This window comes from Aquarana catesbeiana, linkage group LG09, assembly GCF_042186555.1.
Source record: "Aquarana catesbeiana isolate 2022-GZ linkage group LG09, ASM4218655v1, whole genome shotgun sequence".
Taxonomy (NCBI): Eukaryota; Metazoa; Chordata; class Amphibia; order Anura; family Ranidae; genus Aquarana; species Aquarana catesbeiana.
In genome coordinates, this window is record NC_133332.1 from 165,139,189 (window position 1) to 165,165,030 (window position 25,842).

Below are 25,842 nucleotides of genomic sequence, written 5' to 3' on the forward strand. Positions count from 1 at the left end.
GTACATGTGCCTTCTTGAAGAGGGGGACCTTGCAGGCTCTGCAGGATTTCAATCCATGGCAGTGTACAGTTTGTTTGGTGACTGTGTTCCCAACTGCCTTGAGATCATTCACAGGCTCCTCCTGTGTAGTTCTGAGCTGAGCCCTCACTTTTCCGATGATCGCCTTTACCCCATAAGGCGAAAGCTTGCATGGCGCTCCAGATCGAGGGCAATTGATGGTTATTTTGTATTTCTTACATTTGTGAATAATCGCTCCAACAGTTGTCTCCGTCTCACCAAGCTTCTTGCTGATGGTCTTGTAGCCCATTTCAGCCTTGTTCAGGTCTACAGTCTTGTCACCGACGACCTTTGACAGCTCTTTGGTCTTGCCCATGATGGTGGGTTTAAATGGAAGAAATATTCTGTGAACAGGTGTCTTTTATAAACATAACAAGCACCTTCTTAAATTGACAGGAGTAATAACACATGAGCGCATACTGTAACCAGTCTGTGGGAGCCAGAATTATTGTTGGTTGGCAGGGGATCAAATACTTAGTTTACTAATTAAACTGCAACTCAATTTGTAACATTTGTATCATGTGTTTTTTTTTCTGGACTTTTAGTTGATATTCTGTCTCTATCAACACACCTATGATAAAAATTATAGACCCTTCATTTCTGCAGGGGATCAAATAATTATTTCCCCCACTGTATATGTAATATAACATATTTACCTAGCTGGAAAGAAAAAAAAAATAAAAAACTTAACTGGAACATTAACAAGTTTATTAGAAAAAATGCATTAAATTCTAAAAGAAGCTCACATATACAACCTTCAAAGTTAATTTTTGTGGTTGTTGCAGCTTTAAGGACAGCTCTAAATCCTAGGAACACTGACTTCATCACCCTGTTCCCCAGTGATCCGTAAATAACCCCCAGTGTGGTTGGAAAGACAATTCCAAGTATAATTCCTCTGGGTTTCCGCACAGTCCCTTGGCACGTGCAGGCAGACTGAAATATAAGCTTTTCTAATGAAAAGCAGCCCAGTAACGTTACACTTAATGGCAGATACCCCAAATTGCTAAAACATGTGGGTATGATTTACAAGATAACAAGTAACACTAAGAATACTGTGTTTCATTGCTTAGTCTGGAACGATCAATGTTGAAGGCATTTCCTCTCTCAGAGTCTGTTCCACATCATGGTAATTAAAGGTGCAGTCCCAGCCATTCAATTGAAAATAGATTTAAGACTTTCCCTTTTCATTCTATCTGTGTGCTTCATTTCTTCAATTCTCCTGAACATAATTTACCTTACTTTTCTGACCTCATAGGTTTTTCAGAATATGCTACACATTTTTTTCTTTCCTGGTAAGAATGGGAATATGGGCATTTCATGTATATGTATAAACGTGCTTTCTATTTAATAGAATTAACATTGGTAACGTGAATAAAGGTGTGTGTGAATGAAATGTGAATATATAACAATGTAATATTAATATATATATATATATATATATATATATATATATATATATATATATATATATATATATATATATATATATATATATATATATATATATATATATATATATATATATATATACACACATATACACACACGTTATTTCTGCTCTGGATGTATTGATATCAGCCCTCCAGGCGCTTTCAACACTGACAACTAAATGGGATGATTTGCCTTCAATGTACCCTACCCACCAGATTAGTCTCAGTGTTTTAATAAGAAAGGGGCAGCCTGAGCATCCCTTTATAATCTGCAAGATTTTGTTGCAATTTCCTTTGCAAGGGATGCCTGTCATCTTATTACAACCATTGTGCAGAATTTTAAGAAATACAGGCAGCCAATTAAGCAAATAGGAAATTCTATTTCTGAGGATGTTCCATGCACAAACAGTATACAGATCTCCTTCAGTTACCATGGTTGCAAGAAAGCCACATCTGAATGTTTTGAGGTATCAGAAAATCATAGCGGGCTGCAGACTAAAATGATTCAGTTATTTTTTAATAATATTTAGATAAAAAATAGCTTATGTAGCAACTATATCTATATCTAGGATAAGCCTCTTGTGTATCCTAGATATAGCTACAGTATATCGATTTTGAGGTTACACAACAGGTTTAACCGCTTCAGCCCCGGAAGATTTTACCCCCTTCCTGACCAGAGCACTTTTGCGATTCGGCACTGCGATGCTTTAACTGACAATTGCGTGGTCGTGCGACATTGCACCCAAACAAAATGACGTCCTTTTTTTTCCCACAAAGAGCTTTCTTTTGGTGTTATTTGATCACCTCTGCGGTTTTTATTTTTTGCGCTATAAACAAAAAAAGAGCGACAATTTTGAAAAAAAAAACATTATTTTTTACTTTTTTGCTATAATAGATATCCCCCAAAAATATATTAAAAATAACTATTTTTTTCCTCAGTTTAGGCCGTTATGTATTTTTCTACATATTTTTGGTAAAAAAAAAAAAAAAAAATCGCAATGAGCGTATATTGACTGGGTCTGCGCAAACGTTATAGTGTCTACAAAATAGGGGAAAGTTTTATGGCATTTTTATTTACAGTTGAAATAAAAAGTATGTGAACCCTTTTGGAATGATATGGATTTGTGCACATTCACATCAGGCAAGCCTTCTTGTGAAAAGCAAACCCAGAACTAGTGTGTGTTTTTTATAGGGCAGGGCAGCTATAACCAACACCTCAAATCTCATCTCATTGATTGGACTCCAGTTGGCTGACACCTCACTCCAATTAGCTCTTGGAGATCTCATTAGTCTAGGGGTTCATATACTTTTTCCACCTGCACTGTGAATGTTTATATGGCGTGTTCAATAAAAACATGGTAACATTTAATTTTTTGTGTGTTATTAGTTTAAGCAGACTGTGATTGTCTATTGTTGTGACTTAGATGAAGATCAGATCACATTTTATGACCAATTTGTGCAGAAATCCATATCATTCCAAAAGGGTTCACATACTTTATTGGAACTGTATTTATTTTATTAGTAATGGCGACTATCTACAATTTTTATCGGGACTGCGTCACGGCGGACACATTGGACACTTTTGACACTATAAAAATGCACTGATTACTGTGTAAATGAAACTGGCAGTGAAGGGGTTAACCACGAGGGGGCGATGAAGGGGTTAAGTGTGTCCTAGGGAGTGATTCTAACTGTGGGGGGGGGTGGGCTTCAAGTCACATGACAGCGGTCACTGCTCCCAATGACAGGGAGCAGTGATCTCTGTTATGACACAAGCCAGAATGGGGAAATGCCTTGTTTACATTCCCCGTTCTGAGGCTCTGTGACACGATCGCAGGGAGACCGGTGGAAACAGTCATGCTGTACTCGGCGGGCGCGTGCCCCTGGGGGAGCGCTCGCCTGCTATCCCCACCTCTTAAAGGGGACAGGTACACCCATTTGCCCACCGCTGCCATTGTGCCAACGTATATCGGCGTGCAATGGTCGGCAAGCGGTTAAAGAACCTTTTACCTAGAGAAAAAAAAAAAAAGGGAACTGCTATTGCTGACTTCTTTCAGAAAATGCTAGTTGCCTTGCTGATGTTCTGGCTTTAGTTATTCCTGAGTCACTGTCCTGGAACATGTTTGCAGATGAGGAATTTTGACTTTATTTGCAACCCTTTTTCAACTCTGTGACTCAGAAATGACTGAAGCCAGGGCTAGTCAGGGACTGTCAATGTGGTAAACCATGTTGAGGGCATTCCAAACCTGCTTCCATGCAGAAGAATTAGGTGGAACATTTTCTGCACTTACAGATTTACTTCCTATAAAATCAACTTTAGAGGTACAGAAGATGGGTGAAGCCTCTGAAGTGAAGCTTTACAAATTTTGACCTGTGACTGCTGTGGATTTTTGTCTTGGTAGCATAGTATCTTTGATTCCCAAAATCTACTACTTGCCAAGCCACAAAATAAATGCACCTTAAAAATTAAACCTAATTTGTACTCCAAAGTATGTCAAGTACATTGACCATCACTGCCTCCTGTACTCTGTTATCATAAGAGATGCTCCTGTTGGTTGCATCGCTTAAAAATGTCAAAGTCTTTTATGCCTTGTTTACACATGCAGGGCAAAGGCAGCAGAGAGGAGTGTACACATACCACATGTGACACTTTGCTTTGTGTACAAGGCAAAATTGATCCCCCAAATTGCATTCAGCAAGCAGTACTGCTATTAAGGTGGTGACATATTACTTTCTCTGCCGGTCAAACACCTCTTTAAAAGCGATCCAACCATGGATGACATTTCAGAGGGGGCAGACATGATGTTGTACTGAGCAGGTACGAAGGTTCTCTTGTGTGTCCCCCGCTGGCACTCTAAGCTTTTCCTCTTCTGAATGTGCCACTATAGGAAGCCGTTTTCTATGATGAAACACATGTGGGCTTGCTCCATTGACACACACAGCATAGCTCAACCCCATCGCCCCCCTCCCCTGTGTATTGCCTTCTCACTGGATTTGACCAACAATGGATCCCACTATGCTCTCAGCCGAGCCGATTAGAGAGCGGGGAGAGAAGAGAAGTTCTGCAGACAAGAACAGTGCTCGATACAGGTAAGTATTTGGGGTGGTGGAAGGGGAGAAACAGGCACTGAAATTTCTTCCTTTTACCTTCATGCATGAAGGTAAAAAAACCTTAGGACTATAGAACCACTTTAAGGTGACCCAAACTTTTTAGGCATAGTTTATACTTGCAGTTGGGGGGGAGGGGGGGTTGGAGGCATAAAAATGAGCAGTTGAGCCATGCTGTTTCCACTCCCCCAACTGCTTCCTTAACATATACAGATGCCACGATGCTTTGCATTGCAATGTGGCAAAAATGATCCCTACCGTTGCATTCAGCAGGCAGTACCACCCATTAAATGAGAACCATTCATCGTCTCGTGGTGCACTGGTGTGGGGTTTAAGGGGTTAAAACAGGTGTTCTATCGCCTCCTCACCGCTTGTCAAATTCCCTCTGAAGAGCGATCCAATGCTGACCACTCTTCAGAGGACACCACATGTGCAAACGAGGACCAAGTCCTAAATTTTATTGCTAATTTTACAAATATGTATGGCTCCTGAAAAGTTTATGATGGTGCGTAAACTGGAGGGAGTAGTGTGATTGAACTATTACCTTTCTTGTGTAACTTTAGCCTGATGAGGTAACTGCTAGCAAGGTAAATCTCTCATCAATAAGTGATAAAAATTGCCTGTGTAGCTTAGCCCTGATTGTGCACATGATCTGTGCAAAATTCACTATAGACCTTTACAGAAACCTCACAGTTTACTTCTTAGGATAGCAGGTGCAGGAGTCACAATTACACAAATCTGTCACTTGAATTTTAGCTAAAATGAGAAGCAGACTGATTTTCAATAAATATACAGACATTTCTGTCCCTGATTTGCCTAATAAATGCCCCTCGATTTGTCATGGTGCCCAACTTAAACCACAGGATCCTCCCATCACGTAGACTACTAGAATGCAATAAGTGAATAACATCAAAGAACATGGCCCACGGGACGCAATGCCTTGTTTACTGTCATACACTGATACTTTACTTTTGTCCCCTCCTCCTGGGAAGATGGAGCGCAGCCTGGCTTTCTTGTTCTTCTCTTCGGGTGCCATGGGTAGTGGTTTTGAGCAGTGATTTAATGCTGAAGAATCACGGTTATTACTGTTCATTCTAAGAGGGGGGGCTGGAGGTTTCTCTTCAATATCCACACTATCGGACATCTTCAGCAGTCCTCACAGCCTTCTGTCAAAGAAAAATAAAAAAGAGGATTTAGTTTACAGCTAACATAATGCTAAACATACATAAAATATGACAGTTCATTTTACATAAATCATCATAAAATGTTTTGCTAAATTATGTTCTTCGCGAAAAGCAACTGTCTTACTTTAATCCCTGCTCCCCATCAGAATATCCTTGCCTTTTCTTTGCTCCCCCCTCTGCTTCATTCAGCTCCAGGAGCCAAGGCTATAGAGAAGCATGTCTTCTGGGAAATACAGAGGAGCATGCACCGTGGACTCACCTTGTGGATTTAGCATGTTGAGCTCATGAGATAGCACAGACAAATCAGCACTGTCACATGGGGAGCCCATAGTCCTGTGGAAGCTACAACTGCAGCAATTTGTAGGTTATACAGGGATAAATGGCAGTGAAAGGAAGGTAGATCTATGCTGCTAGAGGGCTGCGTTAAAGTGGACCTGCTCCTTTGACCTGCATATTCACTTTAAAGTAAGTCTGATATAAGAGAAATACAGGGGCAACCATTGCTCCCCTCCATCCCCTGAAAAAATGCTAATTGCCTGTCTATTAGGCTGACATACTGGCTTCACTATACTTTATGTGCAAATCTGGAAAGTTAGAAATCCTAAAAACGGCATACTTGTTCTGGGACAATAACCTAAAATACTAAAGCAAGAAGGTCTGTATGACATCCAGGCAACTAACATTTTCAGGAAAAGGGGTCAGCAATGGCAGCCACATTATTAATTTTATGTCCATTTTTTAAAATTATTATTAATAGTAATGATGTCAGGTTTTCAGCACCAGAGCAACTTTCTCATACTTAAAACTCTCAATACATTATATATTTTCTGAAAGCAGAGGACCTGTAGAACTAGAGAATAGTTGCATTTTTTTCATGTCACACAATCTTTTTACAACTGTTTATTAAATGCATATTTTTAGGAAAAAATATAGTGAAATGAATTTAAGTGCAAACACACACACACACAAACACAAATATAATGACCAATTTTTGCTAAAATATAACCAATGAGGTTGCATTGAGTAAAAAGACATATCAAGTCTTAAAATAGCATGCTCCCCTGATATTGTGAAGCACTACGGTATCCAAAAATCTTCATAGGTGATGCTTTAAAAGCCTTTACAGCTCAGTTTAGAGATAGCTGTAAACTTTGCTGTTATTGCTCTCAAGCCGCCATTCGTGGCGATACCTCACGTGTGCTGCAATCCCAGTTTACATACAAATGTGCACAGTGTTTAAATGACACCGGGGTCTAATAGACTCCAATTTCTCCCCTTGCCCTCCAAAGCATCTAACTGAGCAGAGATTTGCTTGGTTACATGCTTCCCTGGCTGTATCTGCCGGTGAATGATGGTTCTGAAACCAAAAGTGACAAAATCATTATCACTTACAGTTTTATTCTGGCAGGGAGATCTGCCTCCTCCCAACAGCCATTTTGAAGCCCTCCGATGTGGTCCAGGACTCCCAGTAAGAGGAGGGGAGAGCCCAGGAAGCACATGAAGGGGGAGGAGAGGGGATCCCGTTGGGGGATGGGGGGAGGCAGCTGCAAATTGCATCACCCGCACTGTGAAAGTGATTTCTGGATCACTTTCAAGCTGGGACCCGGCTGAGGAAAATGGGCAAAAGCTGATGGTTGATACAGCAGCCATTAGTTTGTGCTTAATCCGTCACTCTTTGGATGTACAACATACGTAGTACATCTAAAAGGACCAAACTAGTTAAAAAGGGATGAATGAGAATAGCCCTTATTTTTTTAAATATATGATATTTGCTAAATGTTTTATCAATGTATGGTAATATTTTAAAAATACAATGTAGTTATATGTGTACATGGGGTAGTCATATTTGTTTATTACTTTTTAAACCTGATCTTCTCTTGTTTGCAGTGCTACACAATGGTTGCACTTTACTGCAGCAGGGACCGGTCAAGATTCGAACCATGTATGGGTAGGCTGAATGTACCAATGTTGATCAACTTGGGTACAACCAGCCTGTTGGCTTTTATATGAAATTATTGCTAGAGGTGGGAGAACACAATGGCTCCATGTGAGGAATTCCCCTATCAATACTGACTGCAGAAAAGACAATCATTCTATCTATGGCCGACTTTACACTATAAATCTATGGTTTGGCTGACTTTAAAAACAATACACCCCCCATGTGGCTGATTTCTTATCTCAACAGCTGTTAAATGGGAGTAATTACTGGTTGAAGGCTTCCTCTAGTGGCTATTATATAAATCAACACATTTAATATAATGCAATAAAAAATGTGGTAAAGCAAACTAGCCAAAATATTAGGCACATCAAAAATAAATTTAGCGTAAACAATGCAATATAAACAGCACCTCGAAATATGCACTAATTGGATTACCAATGCTTGCAAGGATAACAAGGATTAACACTGGATCACCAAAACCCAACTATACTGCATCGAGGACACTGAAAGAACAAGAACCGGCCAAATAGGAGAATGTTAAGGCATACTAAGTGAATGATTTATTACAGCCAGAGGAAAAAAGTAAATCAAAATGAAAGGTAAAACCTGCCTGATTGCTAATGACAGCAATTTCAGCATTTTTCTCATGCATTTTTCTCATTTTCTTTCCCCCAATTTTAATCAGTCAGCCCCCAAAATGAGGACAAACATATTTTTACATCTCATATCAGAGACAAGCATTTTAGTCATTCTTAATATATATCCCTAAAACACTTCTTGAGATTTAAAAATACTTTAAAAATTCAAAATAAAATGAAAACACCCAGCTCTGCTGTATTTGTTGTATAACAAATTACATTTTCATTCAATAGCTCTGTAGATTATTTGTAAAGACATTTAGGTCACATTACTGTGAAACACAGCAAAGGGCTGCAGGATATCAACAGAGAGCTTGTGGACCTTAAGTGAACCAGTCAAGAAAGCAGTATGGGAGCTGCCACTAATGACCTGATTTTGTAGGTGCAAGGTCTCAGGCTCCCATTCTAAGCCACACTCTACCACTCAGCGAGCTTTGGACCTAGAACAAGTACAAGGATAATACCAGAAGTACAGATGTCCGATATGTAGGGATGCACCGAAATTTTGGCCACCGAAACATATTGGCCGAAAATGGCCTTTTCGGCAATTTGTCGAAAGAGAAAAACAGCCGAAAATGGGGCGGGCCCTGGTCTCTGCCCCCCACCCCTGGTGCAGCCTATCACGGGGGCTTCCTATAGCGTAGAAGAGAGAAGAGCCGCCACCTGGTTGATTAGAGCGCCGGGAACATCACAGATTTCATATCAACAGCTGTGTGTTCCCCACCGCGCGCTGTCACATACAGCCCCTCCCCCTTGTCCGGGGAACTTTGATAGACAGATCACCCGTCCCAGGATTGGGCGGGTGATCTGTTTATCAAAGTGCCCGCACAAGGAGGAGGGGCTGTATGTGACGGCGCGCGGCGGGGAACACAGCTATTGAAATGAAAGCTGTGATGTTCCCGGCGCTCTAATCAACCAGGCGGCAGCGGCTCTCCTCTCTCTTCCCCTGCACAGGCTGGCTGCAATGGGGGACACTGGCTGCAATGGGGAACCCTGGTTGGCTGCAATGGGGACACTGACTGCAATGGGGAACCCTGGCTGGCTGCAATGGGGGACACTGGCTGGCTGCAATGGGGGACAATGGCTGGCTGCACTGGAGATACTGGCTGGCTGCACCTGACAGGCACTGGTGAGGCTGTATTGATCTCCTGTACCATGTCCCCAGTCTCTGACCATCTCCTGTACCATGTCCCCAGTCTCTGACCATCTCCTGTACCTTGTCCCCAGTCTCTGACCATCTCCTGTACCTTGTCCCCAGTCTCTGACCATCTCCTGTACCTTGTCCCCAGTCTTTGACCATCTCCTGTACCATGTCCCCAGTCTTTGACAATCTCCTGTACTATGTCCCCAGTCTCTGACCATCTCCTGCACCATGTCCCCAGTCTCTGACCATCTCCTGTATAAAAATATTTTTAAAAACAGTCACTTTCGTTATCGGTGTCGTTTCGGTATCAGTTTCGGTTTTCGGCCTAGTGTATTTTTCATTTTCGGCATCGGTTTCGGCACCAAAAAACCCATTCGGTGCATCCCTACGATATGCACATGCTTGCTCCAGGTCAGTAACTGATCAAGTGGTAAGCGAAGCACAAGATTGACACATACACCATTTCAGTAAAACAGCTTATAGGGGGAGTGGTTATTTTGAGCAGACATTTATAAATGTCCTTTTAGCTTATGTTGGTGCATGCCTCTTTCATGCACATAATGCCTCTGCTCTCACTGCCATTAGACAGCGGACAACATAGGCTAAAAGCACAGAAATAAATGAAGCGGTACTGTGCCTTGCGATCATGGTCACAGCAAGGACAAATGTAAATGGTACTACTTTTTACATATGCAAGCCCTTCCCTTTCCTCCCACAATGAATGAAGAAGAAAACACAAGATTTAAAGAATAAACCCATTTATTAAATCCTCCAGACTTCAGCAGAGGAAGGCTGCTATACAAGGTGTATGTTTAGGGAGGTTTAAAGTACCACCAAAAACCAATGTTGTAAGCTTGTTTTGGGGAAGTTTTAAAATGCCATTGACCACCAATGATGGAGGATTAAAATACCACTGAACACCAACAATTGTGGAATTGTTTTGGGTTTATCCATTACATATAGTGTAATTTCAGTGCAAAGCAATTTCAGTCACCGAGGAACTTTCTTCTACTAATAACAGAAGACTTGCACTTGGCTTCAATGGATGACTTTTAAAAGCTAACCGCTACAATAACTTATTCAAATTGTAAACTGTGCTAAAGTGTATCGTGAGTAGGGATGAGCTTCGAGTTCGAGTCGAACTCATGTTCGACTCGAACATTGGCTGTTCGCAAGTTCACCGAACAGCGAACAATTTGGGGTGTTCGCGGCAAATTCGAATGCCGCGGAACACCCTTTAAAAGTCTATGGGAGAAATCAAAAGTGCTAATTTTAAAGGCTAATATGCAAGTTATTGTCATAAAAAGTGTTTGGGGACCTGGGTCCTGCCCCAGGGGACATGGATCAATGCAAAAAAAAGTTTTAAAAACGGCCGTTTTTTCAGGAGCAGTGATTTTAATAATACTTAAAGTCAATCAATAAAAGTGTAATATCCCTTTAAATTTCGTACCTGGGGGGTGTCTATAGTGTGCCTGTAAAGGGGCGCATGTTTCCTGTGTTTAGAACAGTCTGACAGCAAAATGACATTTTGAAGGAAAAAACTCATTTAAAACTACCCGCGGCTATTGCATTGCCGACAATACACATAGAAGTTCATTGATAAAAACGGCATGGGAATTCCCCAAAGGGGAACCCCGAACCAAAATTAAAAAAAAAAAATGACGTGGGGGTCCCCCTAAATTCCATACCAGGCCCTTCAGGTCTGGGATGGATATTAAGGGGAACCCCGGCCAAAATTAAAAAAAAAAAATGACGTGGGGTTCCCCCTAAATTCCATACCAGACCCTTCAGGTCTGGTATGGATTTTAAGGGGAACCCCGCGCCAAAAAAAAAAAAAAAAACGGCGTGGGGTCCCCCCAAAAATCCATACCAGACCCTTATCCGAGCACGCAACCTGGCAGGCCGCAGGAAAAGAGGGGGGGACAAGAGTGCGGCCCCCCCTCCCTCCTGAACCGTACCAGGCCACATGCCCTCAACATTGGGAGGGTGCTTTGGGGTAGCCCCCCAAAACACCTTGTCCCCATGTTGATGAGGACAAGGGCCTCATCCTCACAACCCTGGCCGGTGGTTGTGAGGGTTTGCGGGCGGGGGGCTTATCGGAATCTGGAAGCCCCCTTTAACAAGGTGACCCCCAGATCCCGGCCCCCCCCCTGTGTGAAATGGTAAGGGGGTACATAAGTACCCCTACCATTTCACGAAAAAAGTGTCAAAAATGTTAAAAATGACAAGAGACAGTTTTTGACAATTCCTTTATTTAAATGCTTCTTCTTTCTTCTATCTTGCTTCATCTTCTGGTTCTTCTGGCTCTTCTGGTTCTTCTGGTTCTTCCTCCGGCGTTCTCGTCCAGCATCTCCTCCGCGGCATCTTCTGTCTTCTTCTCCTCGGGCCGCTCCGCACCCATGGCATGGGGGGGAGGCTCCCGCTCTTCTCTTCTTCTCTTCTTCTTTTCTTCTTTTCTTCTTTTCTTCTCTTCTTCTCTTCTTCTTCATTTTCTTCTCCGGGCCGCTCCGCAATCCATGCTGACATGGAGGGAGGCTCCCGCTGTGTGACGGCGCTCCTCGTCTGACAGTTCTTAAATAACGGAGGGGGGCGGGGCCACCCGGTGACCCCGCCCCCCTCTGACGCACGGTGACTTGACGGGACTTCCCTGTGGCATTCCCCATGACGTCACAGGGAAGTCCCGTCAAGTCACCGTGCGTCAGAGGGGGGCGGGGTCACCGGGTGGCCCCGCCCCCCTCCGTTATTTAAGAACTGTCAGACGAGGAGCGCCGTCACACAGCGGGAGCCTCCCTCCATGCCAGCATGGATTGCGGAGCGGCCCGGAGAAGAAAATGAAGAAGAAGAGAAGAAGAGAAGAAAAGAAGAAAAGAAGAAAAGAAGAAGAGAAGAAGAGAAGAGCGGGAGCCTCCCCCCCATGCCATGGGTGCGGAGCGGCCCGAGGAGAAGAAGACAGAAGACGCCGCGGAGGAGATGCTGGACGAGAACGCCGGAGGAAGAACCAGAAGAACCAGAAGAGCCAGAAGAACCAGAAGATGAAGCAAGATAGAAGAAAGAAGAAGCATTTAAATAAAGGAATTGTCAAAAACTGTCTCTTGTCATTTTTAACATTTTTGACACTTTTTTCGTGAAATGGTAGGGGTACTTATGTACCCCCTTACCATTTCACACAGGGGGGGGGCCGGGATCTGGGGGTCACCTTGTTAAAGGGGGCTTCCAGATTCCGATAAGCCCCCCGCCCGCAAACCCTCACAACCACCGGCCAGGGTTGTGAGGATGAGGCCCTTGTCCTCATCAACATGGGGACAAGGTGTTTTGGGGGGCTACCCCAAAGCACCCTCCCAATGTTGAGGGCATGTGGCCTGGTACGGTTCAGGAGGGAGGGGGGGCCGCACTCTTGTCCCCCCCTCTTTTCCTGCGGCCTGCCAGGTTGCGTGCTCGGATAAGGGTCTGGTATGGATTTTTGGGGGGACCCCACGCCGTTTTTTTTTTTTTTTTTGGCGCGGGGTTCCCCTTAAAATCCATACCAGACCTGAAGGGTCTGGTATGGAATTTAGGGGGAACCCCACGTCATTTTTTTTTTTTAATTTTGGCCGGGGTTCCCCTTAATATCCATCCCAGACCTGAAGGGCCTGGTATGGAATTTAGGGGGACCCCCACGTCATTTTTTTTTTTTAATTTTGGTTCGGGGTTCCCCTTTGGGGAATTCCCATGCCGTTTTTATCAATGAACTTCTATGTGTATTGTCGGCAATGCAATAGCCGCGGGTAGTTTTAAATGAGTTTTTTCCTTCAAAATGTCATTTTGCTGTCAGACTGTTCTAAACACAGGAAACATGCGCCCCTTTACAGGCACACTATAGACACCCCCCAGGTACGAAATTTAAAGGGATATTACACTTTTATTGTTTGACTTTAAGCATTATTAAAATCACTGCTCCTGAAAAAACGGCCGTTTTTAAAACTTTTTTTTGCATTGATCCATGTCCCCTGGGGCAGGACCCAGGTCCCCAAACACTTTTTATGACAATAACTTGCATATAAGCCTTGAAAATTAGCACTTTTGATTATTCATGTTCGTGTCCCATAGACTTTAACGGTGTTCGCATGTTCGAACGAACTTTTTTCCTGTTCGCATGTTCTGGTGCGAACCGAACAGGGGGGTGTTCGGCTCATCCCTAATCGTGAGTTATTAGGGAAATGCAGCAAACATGCTATGAGATAGAAGCATAGTCCAGAACATGGTAACAATCACATGTTGCGCCAACCCCAACATAAACTGAAAAATGTCATAGATATTAATATAGTGATAAGCAGTTCAATGTGGAAAAAAAATTTTAGTTGAAAGGAAAAAAAGTGCAGGGAGATCCAAGAAATGGACAATATCCCCAGTGGTGATGATTGGCTGAAAACAGTGCTTTGAAAGAAGATGGCACAAACTCCTCCAACAAAAAGCGTCCAGAGAGGCTTACCAGATAACCATGACCTTCTTATGATGGGGAGGTCAAACCGCTCATCTGCCCCAAGGGCTATGTCGGTCTTTAAGCCTGGATCCTCTGGGTATTGGGACGGTGTCACTAGTCATAAAGTGACTTTGGAAATGAGAACCTTGAGTGGACTCAAAAGTAAAGTCTTCCAGTTTGAATCTGTGCAGGGAAGCTGGATTAGGATTCCTGGCCAGCAGTATCTGCATCAGCAGGCAGATTTAAAAAAAAATCCTAATCCAGCAATCAGCTTCCCTGCACTGATTCAAACAGGAACGCCTCAACTTTCTTGGGGGATATTGTCCATTTCTTTGATCACCTTGCACTTTTGTTTTCTTTTCAACTGAAAATGTTTTGACATTGGACTTATGAACTGCTTATCACTAATATTACGATTCATGATGTTTTTCAATTTATGTTGGGGTTAGCGCAACATGTGATTGTTACCATAACCACCTCAATAACAGTATGTTCATAAAATAAAAAAATAAAAAACTGTGCATTAAGATTACATTGGGAGTGTCTACTTTCCAAAAACTGGTACTTTTGGAGGTGTTCATACTTTTTCACCTATTATATATTTTATAACAGAAAGCAAAGGACATTTTTAGCCTTTATCTTATGTTGTAAAAAATAAATAACCTAGTGGTTATCAATTACCACCAAAAAATTTAATTCTGTCTCAAAATATAATATTCATTTTGATAGTGTTACATGAAGGAGTAATTATCAGTCAAACAATCACAGTGCTGAAACCTGAAAAATGACCTGAAATGAAGGGTGGAACATGATCATGAAGGGTGGAATATGATAATGAAGGGTGGAACATGCTGGTAGTAAAGTGGTTAAGGCACAAAGGTGTTGCATTTAATTTTAACCCATCAACTACAGGATGTGCCCCACTGTGTTTGTTGAGAAGTTTATACTTGAAGCTTTTGGCTATAAAAAATTTTAATACAACATATGAGTAAATGAGTATTCCTTTCAAATTCCTAAATAGTAACATAAGAAGAGTAACACTAAAATAATGTCCTGGCTTTGTTCACAGTGCAGACAGTAAACCTCCGGGACACAGCTCTTGGCCCAAACTGTAAAGGCTCTTCCTACTCATGTGACATCATCACATTTGAATTCATACTTTGTAATGCAGTACATGTGACAGTCTATAAAAGCAAATCATGCCTAGCTCACTAACTTACTATCAAAACCTCATGCAAATAATTATAAAACACAACATTTATGTTTTATACTCACTGTGGAACTTAAGGGGGTTAATCCTTGGCATTGTGTAAAAACGCTGTTTTTATCCTGTATGCATAGATCCTTCCCTCCCTGCACTGTCTATCTAATTCCCACATCACTTTTTTAGGAACTCTGTGTTGCAGAAGAACTTGATCCTTTCTTAGCATTGGGCATACTGTTTAAACCGTGTTTGGTAAGGCAGCTACTATTACGTCCAAATTCAACACCCCCTATCTTGAAATTGTTTGTCTAAGTAGGTTATTCATTCCTTGAATTTTTCATCCTTTAATAATGGGGTTTAATAACAGAGGGTTGCCACCACCTGTCTTTTGACAGTAATAACCATAGGGTTAAATACATAAACTCCGCAGACCTGCAGGAGTCCTAAAGGTAAACAAGAAATTGTTTTAGTGCATACCAGATTTAACACAAAGCTGAATGGCAAAAGGTGAATGAAGTGCAAGAAGCAATAAACCAAGATAAAATGTTAGGTTTTCTTACAGGGTGGATGCATGCTCCCCTAGCTGTTTACTTAAAATTCTCTAAACACCTACTGACATACTTCATGTCCTGTCCCAAATACCAATCCGGTGACAGTACAGTACAAAGAACTACATGTTACAGACTTTTTTATTTTAGATCAGTTACCCGTACATCTACTGTACAATTTAAAATGCAACCAACCAGTCTGTATATCTAATTTATTCACTAAACCATGCTGAGTTATAAAAGCTGGAGCAAAGTAAAAAATAGCCATTCTCCCCATTAAACCAACCAGTTACCTTTTGTACTGCACTTGATTTTCTAAACTGCATTGGAGTTGAAATCTGTAGTTTTCTCCCTTTTAGCCATTTGTAAAAGGATCAACACAGGCCAACCCAGATATCCAAAATAATATATATTTTTAGCGGTGTGTGTTCTAGCAATTTTTAATAAGTGACATGTAACACCTAGGATTGCCATCTTTTCTTGGAAAAAAAATATAGCCTGGTCGCTTTCTCAATAAGAACATTGGCAGCATGCTCCATTTTTACAGACAGGCCAGTAAAATACCAGTCAGCTGGCAATCCTAGTAAACCCTTTAATTTGAACCTGAAGTCATGCAGTTACATACTTGTATACCTGTACTTACAGATTTGCCTGGCCTCTGAAAGTTTTCCAACAACTTCTAAGCTGGGTTTGTAGACATACAGAACACACCCCACTGCTACCGCAACCAAACCAGCTAAACTAGATGTGGAGAAGTGAAAGTGTCAGACTGCTTGAGGTCATCAAAGCAATTGGTGGCTTCAAATACACAGTGCAGAAGATGACTAACTACGTGACATACAGCGATATTTAAATAGGTTATACAGAACATACTAAGCTCTAAAGCTATACCAATTCTCAGCTGTTAATAAAGATGGGCTTTATTGTTTTAACACTAGATATACCCTACAGGTGCTCTAGAACAAATCTGTTATTGTTGTTTCTGGTTCAAGTACAACCCATAGAGGTACTCCAAAGTCAAACATTCCATATTTCATCAATTTTGGTACTTCAAAGTGATTTCAAAATACATAAACTTAAAGCTAATTTCCAGGTATCCCAGGCATTTTTTTACATAGTTCCATTGGTCCAGCTTGGACCAATGTAAGTATATGCCATACCCCTGGGATCCCCCTGGAAGCTGGAAATCAATGTAGTAGGCACTGCTACTCACTGCTACTATAGTTTCTTGCTGCTAGCTTCTGCATGTTATACTTACCTGCTCTGTGCAATGGTTTTGCATAGAGCAGCCCTAAACCTCCTTTTCTGGGGTTCCCCGCTGGCCCTCCTGGCTCCCCCCCCCCCCCCCGCCAAGTGCCCCCATGGCAAGCTGTTATGTCCATAAGACATATATAATGGGGCTCGGCCCTGCACCCACTCCCTGGCTGTGATTGTCTGAGCCAGTGAGGAAGAGAGCTTCTGCGCTCATGCACATTGCTGGATCAAGATTGGGCTCATGTAAGTATAATGGGGGAGGGTGCTGCACTCAGGTTTTTTACCTTAATGCAGTTAATGCATTAAGTTAAGAAAAAACTTTCAGGCTTTAGAACCACTTTAAAAAAGGTAAAAAACCTTCAACTTGCTGTTTGTTTTCCCATCCCTTCCCTAAATAGGCTAACCTGTAGGTACAAGTTCAAAAGCAGAGTTTACTACCACCTTTAAGAAGATGACTCCAGAACCTCCGGACCTCTGGAGCCACCAAACTACAGGTGAAGGACATGGCTAATTAAAATAAAACCCATGCTACTAGTAGGATGGGAGGAGGTCAAAAACCCATTGGTGAATCGAACAGACGAGGCGCCTGGTGTGGTACATTTAACTGCTTGCCGTCCAGCCGCCGACATTATACTGCAGCAGGACGGCACGTTCCCGCCAACCATCGTAGCTGTACGTCAGCCCTTTGAGCGGGATAGCAGTCACGCGCGCCCGCTGCACTGCGGGGGTCTCGGTGACCGCCGGCCACGTGCGATCGCGGGCACGAGAGTCAGAACAGGGACGTGTGTGTGTAAACACACAAATCCCTGTTCTGTAAGGAGAGGAGAGACACATAGTGTATTCCTACCAGCTAGGAACAACGATCTGTCATCTCCTCTAACTGTAGGGGGATAGGACTGACTAGAACACAGACGAGGGAACACATTTAACCCCTTCCCTGCTAGTGATATTTGAACAGTAATCAATGCATTTTTATAGCACTGATCGCTGTATAAATGTCAATGATCTCAAAAATGTGTCAAAAGTGTCCGATCTGTCCACCATAATGTCGTAGTCCCGATAAAAAAAAAAAAATAAAAAAAAAAAAAACGCTAATCCCCGCCATTGCCATTGTAAAAAATAATAATAATAATAAAAATGCCACAAATCTTTCCCCTATTTTGTAAACGCTATCACTTTTCACGAACCAATCAATATACGCTTATTGTGATTTTTATTACCAAAAATATGTAGACGAATACATATCAGCCTAAACTTAGGAAAAAATTAGCTTTTTTGAAAAAATAAAAATTGGGGATATTATAGAAAAAAAGTACAAAATATTGTGGGTTTTTTTTCAAAATTGATGCCCTTTTTTTGTTTATAGCGCAAAAAAAAAAAAAAAAAAAAAAAAAAATCGCAGAGATGATCAAATACCACCAAAAGAAAAGCTCTATTTATGGAAAAAAAAGTACATCAATTTTGTTTAAGTACAGCGTCGCACGACCACACAATTGTCAGTTAAAGCGACGCAGTGCCGTATCGCAAAAAATGGCCTGGTCATTGGGCAGCCAAATCTTCCGGGGGCTGAAGTGGTTAAAGATGGGTCAGAGTCATCCAGGCTGATGAAAATGAAGAGTTTAATTTTACCAAAAGATACATTTTGTGGCTATAACTCTCCACTTCCTCAGTTTACAGGAATCACAAATGCTTGACATTGCTCAGGTCCACCCGAGTGTGACTGTGTGAGTAAAACATGGACACTTGGGTGTGATAGGTTTCCTTTATTCTGGTATACTATTGTCAAACATATTTTGTAGCGTCCTTGCTCAATCAACCTCTATGACTGCAAGTATATCCTCATTTTCTCTATAGCCCCAAACGTAAGCTTCAGGTATACCAATGTGTTCCTAGTTCCAAGCACTACCTTCCTGAGCTCTTACAGGAGGACAGTACATAGTTATACTGAAGAACAGATAGAGCTCTTTCACATGCAAGTTGATTATGAAGAACAAAGCAATGTTCACTAAATGCTCTTATAGCATTTATGACAGGTTTTTGAGGTTTCTGAAGCATTGAAAACTATTCAAAAATGCTTGATAAATGCCCATGAAAGTGTTGCTTTTCTAGTAGGAAATGCCTAAAGAGGAAGTAATGTAGAGGAAATGATTTCATTTGAGGCATAGTTAGGTTGTGGTGGGATAGCAAGCATTTTGTGATTCTCTGCAAAATGGATGCTTGAACTTTGATCTCTTTGACGCTCAGTTTGGTCCAGCTCACCTTTGCTGAAACAAAAAGCTTTGCCACTGACATTAATTCTCAAAGCCTCTGCTCCTGTATGGCACTGTCAGTATTGCTGGCTGGGTAATGCTTTTGCCTGCACACAGAAGCAAATCTTGTCACCACGCAGCTGCTCTGTACAACAAGGAAGTGACTGGAGCTGCTCTGTCCTAGTTCTCTATTATTTCCCAATGCATTCTGGGATACCAGAGCCTCCACGGTGTTTCCAATGCCCAGCTAACACTTCATACATGCTTCAGGAACACGTCATAAATGCTATAGGTAGCATTACCATTGAAATCAATGGAGGCGGATGACAAGCAACATGCTGCTTAATTTTTAACATGACACAATGCTCTGTGTGAACAGCACTGTGTAGTGCCATTGTAATATTCATGATAGGTGTTGAAGGGCAGTTATGAGGCTTTAAAAATGCTGAATAAATGCTGCAGACACATGTGTGAACGAGCCCTTAACCCTTTCACTGTACGGACCTACAGAAGTGCCGGCAGGTAGCCAAGTCCATATGCCATACGGACCTCATTTCTCATTTCTCCCTCTCCTGTAAGCTTATGGTCACTAAAATGACCATAAGCTTATATCAGAATTGTTCAGGAGGCTCTGCTGAACAATTCTCAAACTGATCAGTGCATTACAACCCGCTGTTCAGAGTTATTAACCCTAAATGTGACCACCGCGGCCCCCCACCCATGCTGCCGCTTCCCTGTTCCCAGTCTCTCCACCCCACACTGCTCCCTTCCACCTACAACTGCACCCCACTCTCCTTTCCTATCCCCTTCAGCCCCCTTCTTCCCCCACAGCACTGATAACCCCCCCCCCCACCCGATCTGACCCCCCCTCCGCCCTCAAACCCGCTCCCCGCAGTTACCTTCATTAGCCGGCATCCCTTCTTTTCCACTCCCACCGGCTTTAGGTGCTTGGGGGGATCCAGATGTGTCCCCCCGCCAGTCAGATAGCCCTGCAGCTTCTCCCTGCACTGATCTCCGTGATCTGTCAGGCTGGGGAGCGGCAGGGGTGAAGTTGTGGCTTGGGGTTATATATACAGTGGGGACGGAAAGTATTCAGACCCCCTTATTTTTTCACTCTTTGTTATATTGCAGCCATTTGCTAAAATCATTTAAGTTCATTTTTTTCCTCATTAATGTACACACAGCACCCCATACTGACAGAAAAACACAGAATTGTTGACATTTTTGCAGATTTATTAAAAAAGAAAAACTGAAATATCACATGGTCCTAAATATTCAGACCCTTTGCTGTAACACTCATATATTTAACTCAGGTGCTGTCCATGTCTTCTGATCATCCTTGAGATGGTTCTACACCTTCATTTGAGTCCAGCTGTGTTTGATTATACTGATTGGACTTGATTAGGAAAGCCACACACCTGTCTATATAAGACCTTACAGCTCACAGTGCATGTCAGAGCAAATGAGAATCATGAGGTCAAAGGAACTGCCTGAAGAGCTTAGAGACAGAATTGTGGCAAGGCACAGATCTGGCCAAGGTTACAAAAAAAATTCAGCTGCATTTAAGGTTCCTAAGAGCACACTCGCCTCCATAATCCTTAAATGGAAGACGTTTGGGACGACCAGAACCCTCCCTAGAGCTGGCCGTCCGGCCAAACTGAGCTATCGGGGAAGAAAGGGCCTTGGTGAGAGAGGTAAAGAAGAACCCAAAGATCACTGTGGCTGAGCTCCAGAGATGCAGTTGGGAGAAAGTTGTAGAAAGTCAACCATCACTGCAGCCCTCCACCAGTCGGGGCTTTATGGCAGAGTGGCCCGACGGAAGCCTCTCCTCAGTGCAAGACACATGAAAGCCTGCATGGAGTTTGCTAAAAAAAAAAACACATGAAAGACTCCAAAATGTTGAGAAATAAGATTCTCTGGTCTGATGAGACCAAGATAGAACTTTTTGGCCTTAATTCTAAGTGGTATGTGTGGAGAAAACCAGGCACTGCTCATCATCTGTCCAACACAGTCCTAACAGTGAAGCATGGTGGTGACAGCATCATGCTGTGGGGGTGTTTTTCAGCTGCAGTGACAGGACGACTGGTTGCAATCGAGGGAAAGATGAATGTGGCCAAGTACAGGGATATCCTGGATGAAAACCTTCTCGAGATTGCTCAGGACCTCAGACTGGGCCGAAGGTTTACCTTCCAATAAGACAATGACCCTAAGCACACAGCTAAAATAATGAAGGAGTGGCTTCACAACAACTTGGTGACTGTTCTTAAATGGCCTAGCCAGAGCCCTGACTTAAACCCAATTTAGCATCTCTGGAGAGACCTAAAAATGGCTGTCCACCAACGTTTACCATCCAACCTGACAGAACTGGAGAGGATCTGCAAGGAGGAATGGCAGAGGATCCCCAAATCCAGGTGTGAAAAACTTGTTGCATCTTTCCCAAAAAGACTCATGGCTGTATTAGATCAAAAGGGTGCTTCTACTAAATACTGAGAAAAGGGTCTGAATACTTAGGACCATGTGATATTTCAGTTTTTCTTTTTTAATAAATCTGCAAAAATGTCAACAATTCTGTGTTTTTCTGTCAATATGGGGTGCTGTGTGTACATTAATGAGGAAAAAAAATGAACTTAAATGATTTTAGCAAATGGCTACAATATAACAAAGAGTGAAAAATTTAAGGGGGTCTGAATACTTTCCGTCCCCACTGTATAAATTTATTTTATACATACACACACTAAAAAAATATATATATATATAAAAAAGAAACAAACATAGTAAGACCCCCTGGTCCACCCACACTCAGCCTCTCCATGGTGACGGACCCACCCACCTCCCCACCCCCGGCACTCACCCCTTCACAGCTCCCTCAGCTTCTCCTACTGGCCAACCCGATCCATCCGGATTGTAAGCATGTGGCTTGAAAAAAAAAACAAAACACAAACGTATGAGTCCGGTGCCCCGAAGGGACCGGCTGCTGCTGGTACGACCCCTTTCACATGGAGCAGACTGTCAAGCAGATCTGCCTGCTGATCCCCACTGAGCAGACGGATGTCAGGTCCGTGTCCGCTCTGCTGATGCAGAGCGGACACGGACACAGCCCACTGTTCTTAATGGGGTGGTCGGATGGAAACAGACTGCCTGTCCAGTTCCATCGGATACCATCTGATCTGATCTGCTAGATGGATGGGGAATGCCCCATCCCTCTGTTTTTAGCCGACTGGACCAGATGCAGGCGGGTGTAAACGGACAGATGTCCATTTACTTCAGCCTCTCGATAGAGAACAATGCGTGGTCCGATTGGGCACACCTGAAAAAACAGACAGGCAGATCCGATCGGTATGCTTGTGCGAAAGGGGCCTAAGGCCTTGTTCACACGGGGCATACACAGCGTACCTTTACAGGGATGCACAGGTGTTCCATGCATCTTTGTGCAGGCAGTCCCATTGATGTTGTTTGGGATGCAGCAACTGCACAAACAGATTGCTCCCAATTTTACATCCATGTAGGTCCGCATGCAGGTCCCTGAGCTCACACTGTCTGCGTTCGGGGTGGTGTACCCACACCCACATGGATGTCAGATTGGGAACAGCAGCTATGCCTGTGCAGCCGTTGCATCCCAATTGACATAAATAGGATTGCTTGTACGGAGATGCATGGAACACCTGTGCATTCCTGTGCGGGTAAACATGGCCCCCCCATGGGCTTACACTTTAGTATGCCACACGTAAATGATTTTGTAAGTTATGTTGTGTTTATGTGCACTATTAATGATTTTAGTGTATTTTTTGTGAATATATTGTTTGATAAACATTTGCGCAAATATCCTGCTGCCTTAAAAATCCCACCTTCTTTTTATTCTACTGGTCCTATGCTTTCAGAAAATATATGGTTTGGGGGGTCTTAGACAAATTCTGAATACTGTACTGTACTGTAGGGAAAAATGAAAACCTTCAGAAATTTGTATATTTACATTTTTGCGCAGGTTCAATTTTAACCATTTTGCAAAAAGGAGCAATGTAAAAATTACAAATATTTGTTATGTATTAACTCCATACAGGTTACGCTTTTATATTTAGTAGGGATTTAGCAGGAATTTTGTAAAATTAGCTGTGTTTTTATTTACTAATAATGGTTTTACTGTATTTTTTGTGAATATATTGTTTTGATAAACATTTACGCAAATACCACAGGGTCTAAAAAATCAGTAGCACCTTCTTTTTATACTAAGAAGTCATACGGTTTCAGAAAATATATGGTTTTGGGGGTCTTTCACAAATTCTAAAAGATGTAAGGAAAAATGAAAACCTTACGATTTTTTGTGAAATTTGGATATTTACATTTTTGCATACGTTCAATTTTCACCATTTTACAAAAAAGGCGCAATCTAAAAATTAAATTCTTTTGTTATTTATTACAGGATATATATTTAGCAGGAGTTTTGTAAAATTTGCTGTGTATTTATCTGCTAATCATGATTTTTAGTAGATTTTTAGCAAAAATATTGTTTTGATAAAATATCGCAAATATCGTGGGACCTTAGAAATCAGTAGCACCTTCTTTTTATTCTACGGATCATGTGCCTTCAGAAAATATATGGTTTGGGAGTTTTTTTACAAAAACTTTGAAAACTATAAGTGAAAAATAAAAAAGCAATGGGAAAATTGCAAAAATGGTCTGGCCGCCTGAGTGTATAAAATGGAGCACAGGGCCTGGCAGCAAAAGGGTTAAAGGCTTGCTGAAACTGACTGCAGTAGAATAAAAACAGCACAGGTTAAGAAAAACTGAGTTGATGTCTGCCCTTAATGAACTATGTAACTAAAATAAAAAAAGGAAAAAAAAAAAGGAGAAGGAGTAGCTGTAGCTCTGCAATACAGCACAGATTGCTGGCTTGGGCAGCGGTTAAAGCAAGTATGAAGTATCTTCTTTGCAGGTTAAGTTTAAGGCCTCATGCCCAAGAACATTTTAAAAAACGAGCTGCAAAGCTAGTACCGACGCCAGGAAAAAAGCGGTGTTAAAAACGCAATTTTTTTTGTGTTTTGCATTGGCGTCAATACCCGTTTAGCCATGCTAGCCTTTAGCCACGTTTCTCTGTCTATTCATAAGCAATGGTTGCCTATGGGAGCCCATTGACTTGAATAGAAGTCTCACCAGAAGTCAGACCAAGATGATGCGACTTGTGTGCTGAGAATCTTGAAGGGGAACCCCTAAAAAAATTTTGCATGAGGTTGCCCCCACAGATCCATACCAGACCCTTATCCGAGCACCGCAGCCCGGCAGGTCAGGAAAGGGAAGGGGGACGAGTCAGAGCCCCCCCCCCGGACCATACCAGGCCACATGCCCTCAACATGGGGGGTGGGTGCTTTGGGGCAGAGGGGGGCCCCTGCACCCCCCCACCCTAAAGCACCTTGTCCCCAGGTTGATGAGGACAAGGGCCTCTTCCCGACAACCCTTGCCCAGTGGTTATTGGGGTCTGCGGGCGGGGACATATCATGATCCGGAAGCCCCCTTTAACAAGGGGCCCCCCAGATCACAGCCCCCCACCCTAAGTGAATGAGTATGGGGTACATCGTACCCCTACCCATTCACCTAAATAAAAAAAAAAAAGTGTCAAAAATAAACACACTACACAGGTTTTTAAAGTATTTTATTAAAGCAGTTCCAGCTCTTCTCTCTCCCCGCTATCTTCTGCTCTTTTGCTGGGTCTTCTCACTTGGGTGGGGCCACCCAATGACGTAGTTAGAGGACACACCCCTTGTGATGTCATCACCTCATAATGCCCCGGGTGATGACATCACAAGGTACATGTCCTCTAACTACATCATCGGGTGGCCCCGCTCCATGCCAATATAAGTCATTGCACGCGGCAGACCCAGCATTACACCGGGAGATCGCGTCGAGTCAACATCGGAAGAAGTACAGAGGGAGAAGAGACAGCAAAAGAGCAGAAGATAGCGGAGAAAGACCGAAGAGGCTTAAAAATGCCTATGCCACTTACAGCTCAAAAACGCCATGGTGGGCATGAGGCCATAGGCTAACATGGAGAGGCGTTTTTAAGCTGCAAAAAAACGCTCAAAAAAGTGGCTGTAAAAACGTCCATGGGTATGAGATCTAAGCAATGCTGTATTGTTTTTTGCCATAGCCTTAGCAATGCGCCAATTTTTCTTGTTGCCTGCTTTTGCGGGTCAGAAGCTGCTATTGCTGACTTGTATTTGTGTCATCACTGCCATCTTAGGCATCATTCCCACAAGGCGGATCCGCTGCCTCAGAGTCTGCCGGCTCAGTGGGAGATCTCTCCGTTGATCTCTGCTGAGCCGGCGGATGACAGGTCCCTCTCTGCTCACTGAGCAGGGAGGGGCTTGTCCAGCGCCGCTGCTGCCTATGGTGAGATCAGACGGAAACGGACAGCATGTCCGTTTTCACCAGATCTCACCCAATCCGATAGTGACGGATGCGAATGTAGGAGCATCCGTCTGCTTTTAGCGGATCGGACCGGGTCGGATGTCAGCGGACATGTCCCCGCTGACATCCGTCGCTCCTTAGACTAGCATGGAGCGTCCGTTCAGGTCCGCCGACAAAACTGTCAGGCGGACTTGAACGGTCCGACTGTGTAAAAGGGGCCTTAATCCTT

The 25,842-nt window shown here is 42.8% G+C and overlaps 1 protein-coding gene across 5 annotated transcripts in view; it reads right to left on the minus strand.

The window, feature by feature from the left end:
- Positions 1-25,842, minus strand: part of PAK3 (p21 (RAC1) activated kinase 3) — a 357,376-nt gene that overhangs the window by 102,523 nt on the left and 229,011 nt on the right. For all 5 annotated transcript variants that reach the window (XM_073599359.1, XM_073599358.1, XM_073599357.1 and 2 more), the window contains one exon: positions 5,565-5,761. In XM_073599359.1, coding sequence (XP_073455460.1) covers positions 5,565-5,739 — 175 coding nt within the window. In that variant the 5' untranslated portion in view covers positions 5,740-5,761. The remainder of the gene's footprint in view (positions 1-5,564; positions 5,762-25,842) is intronic.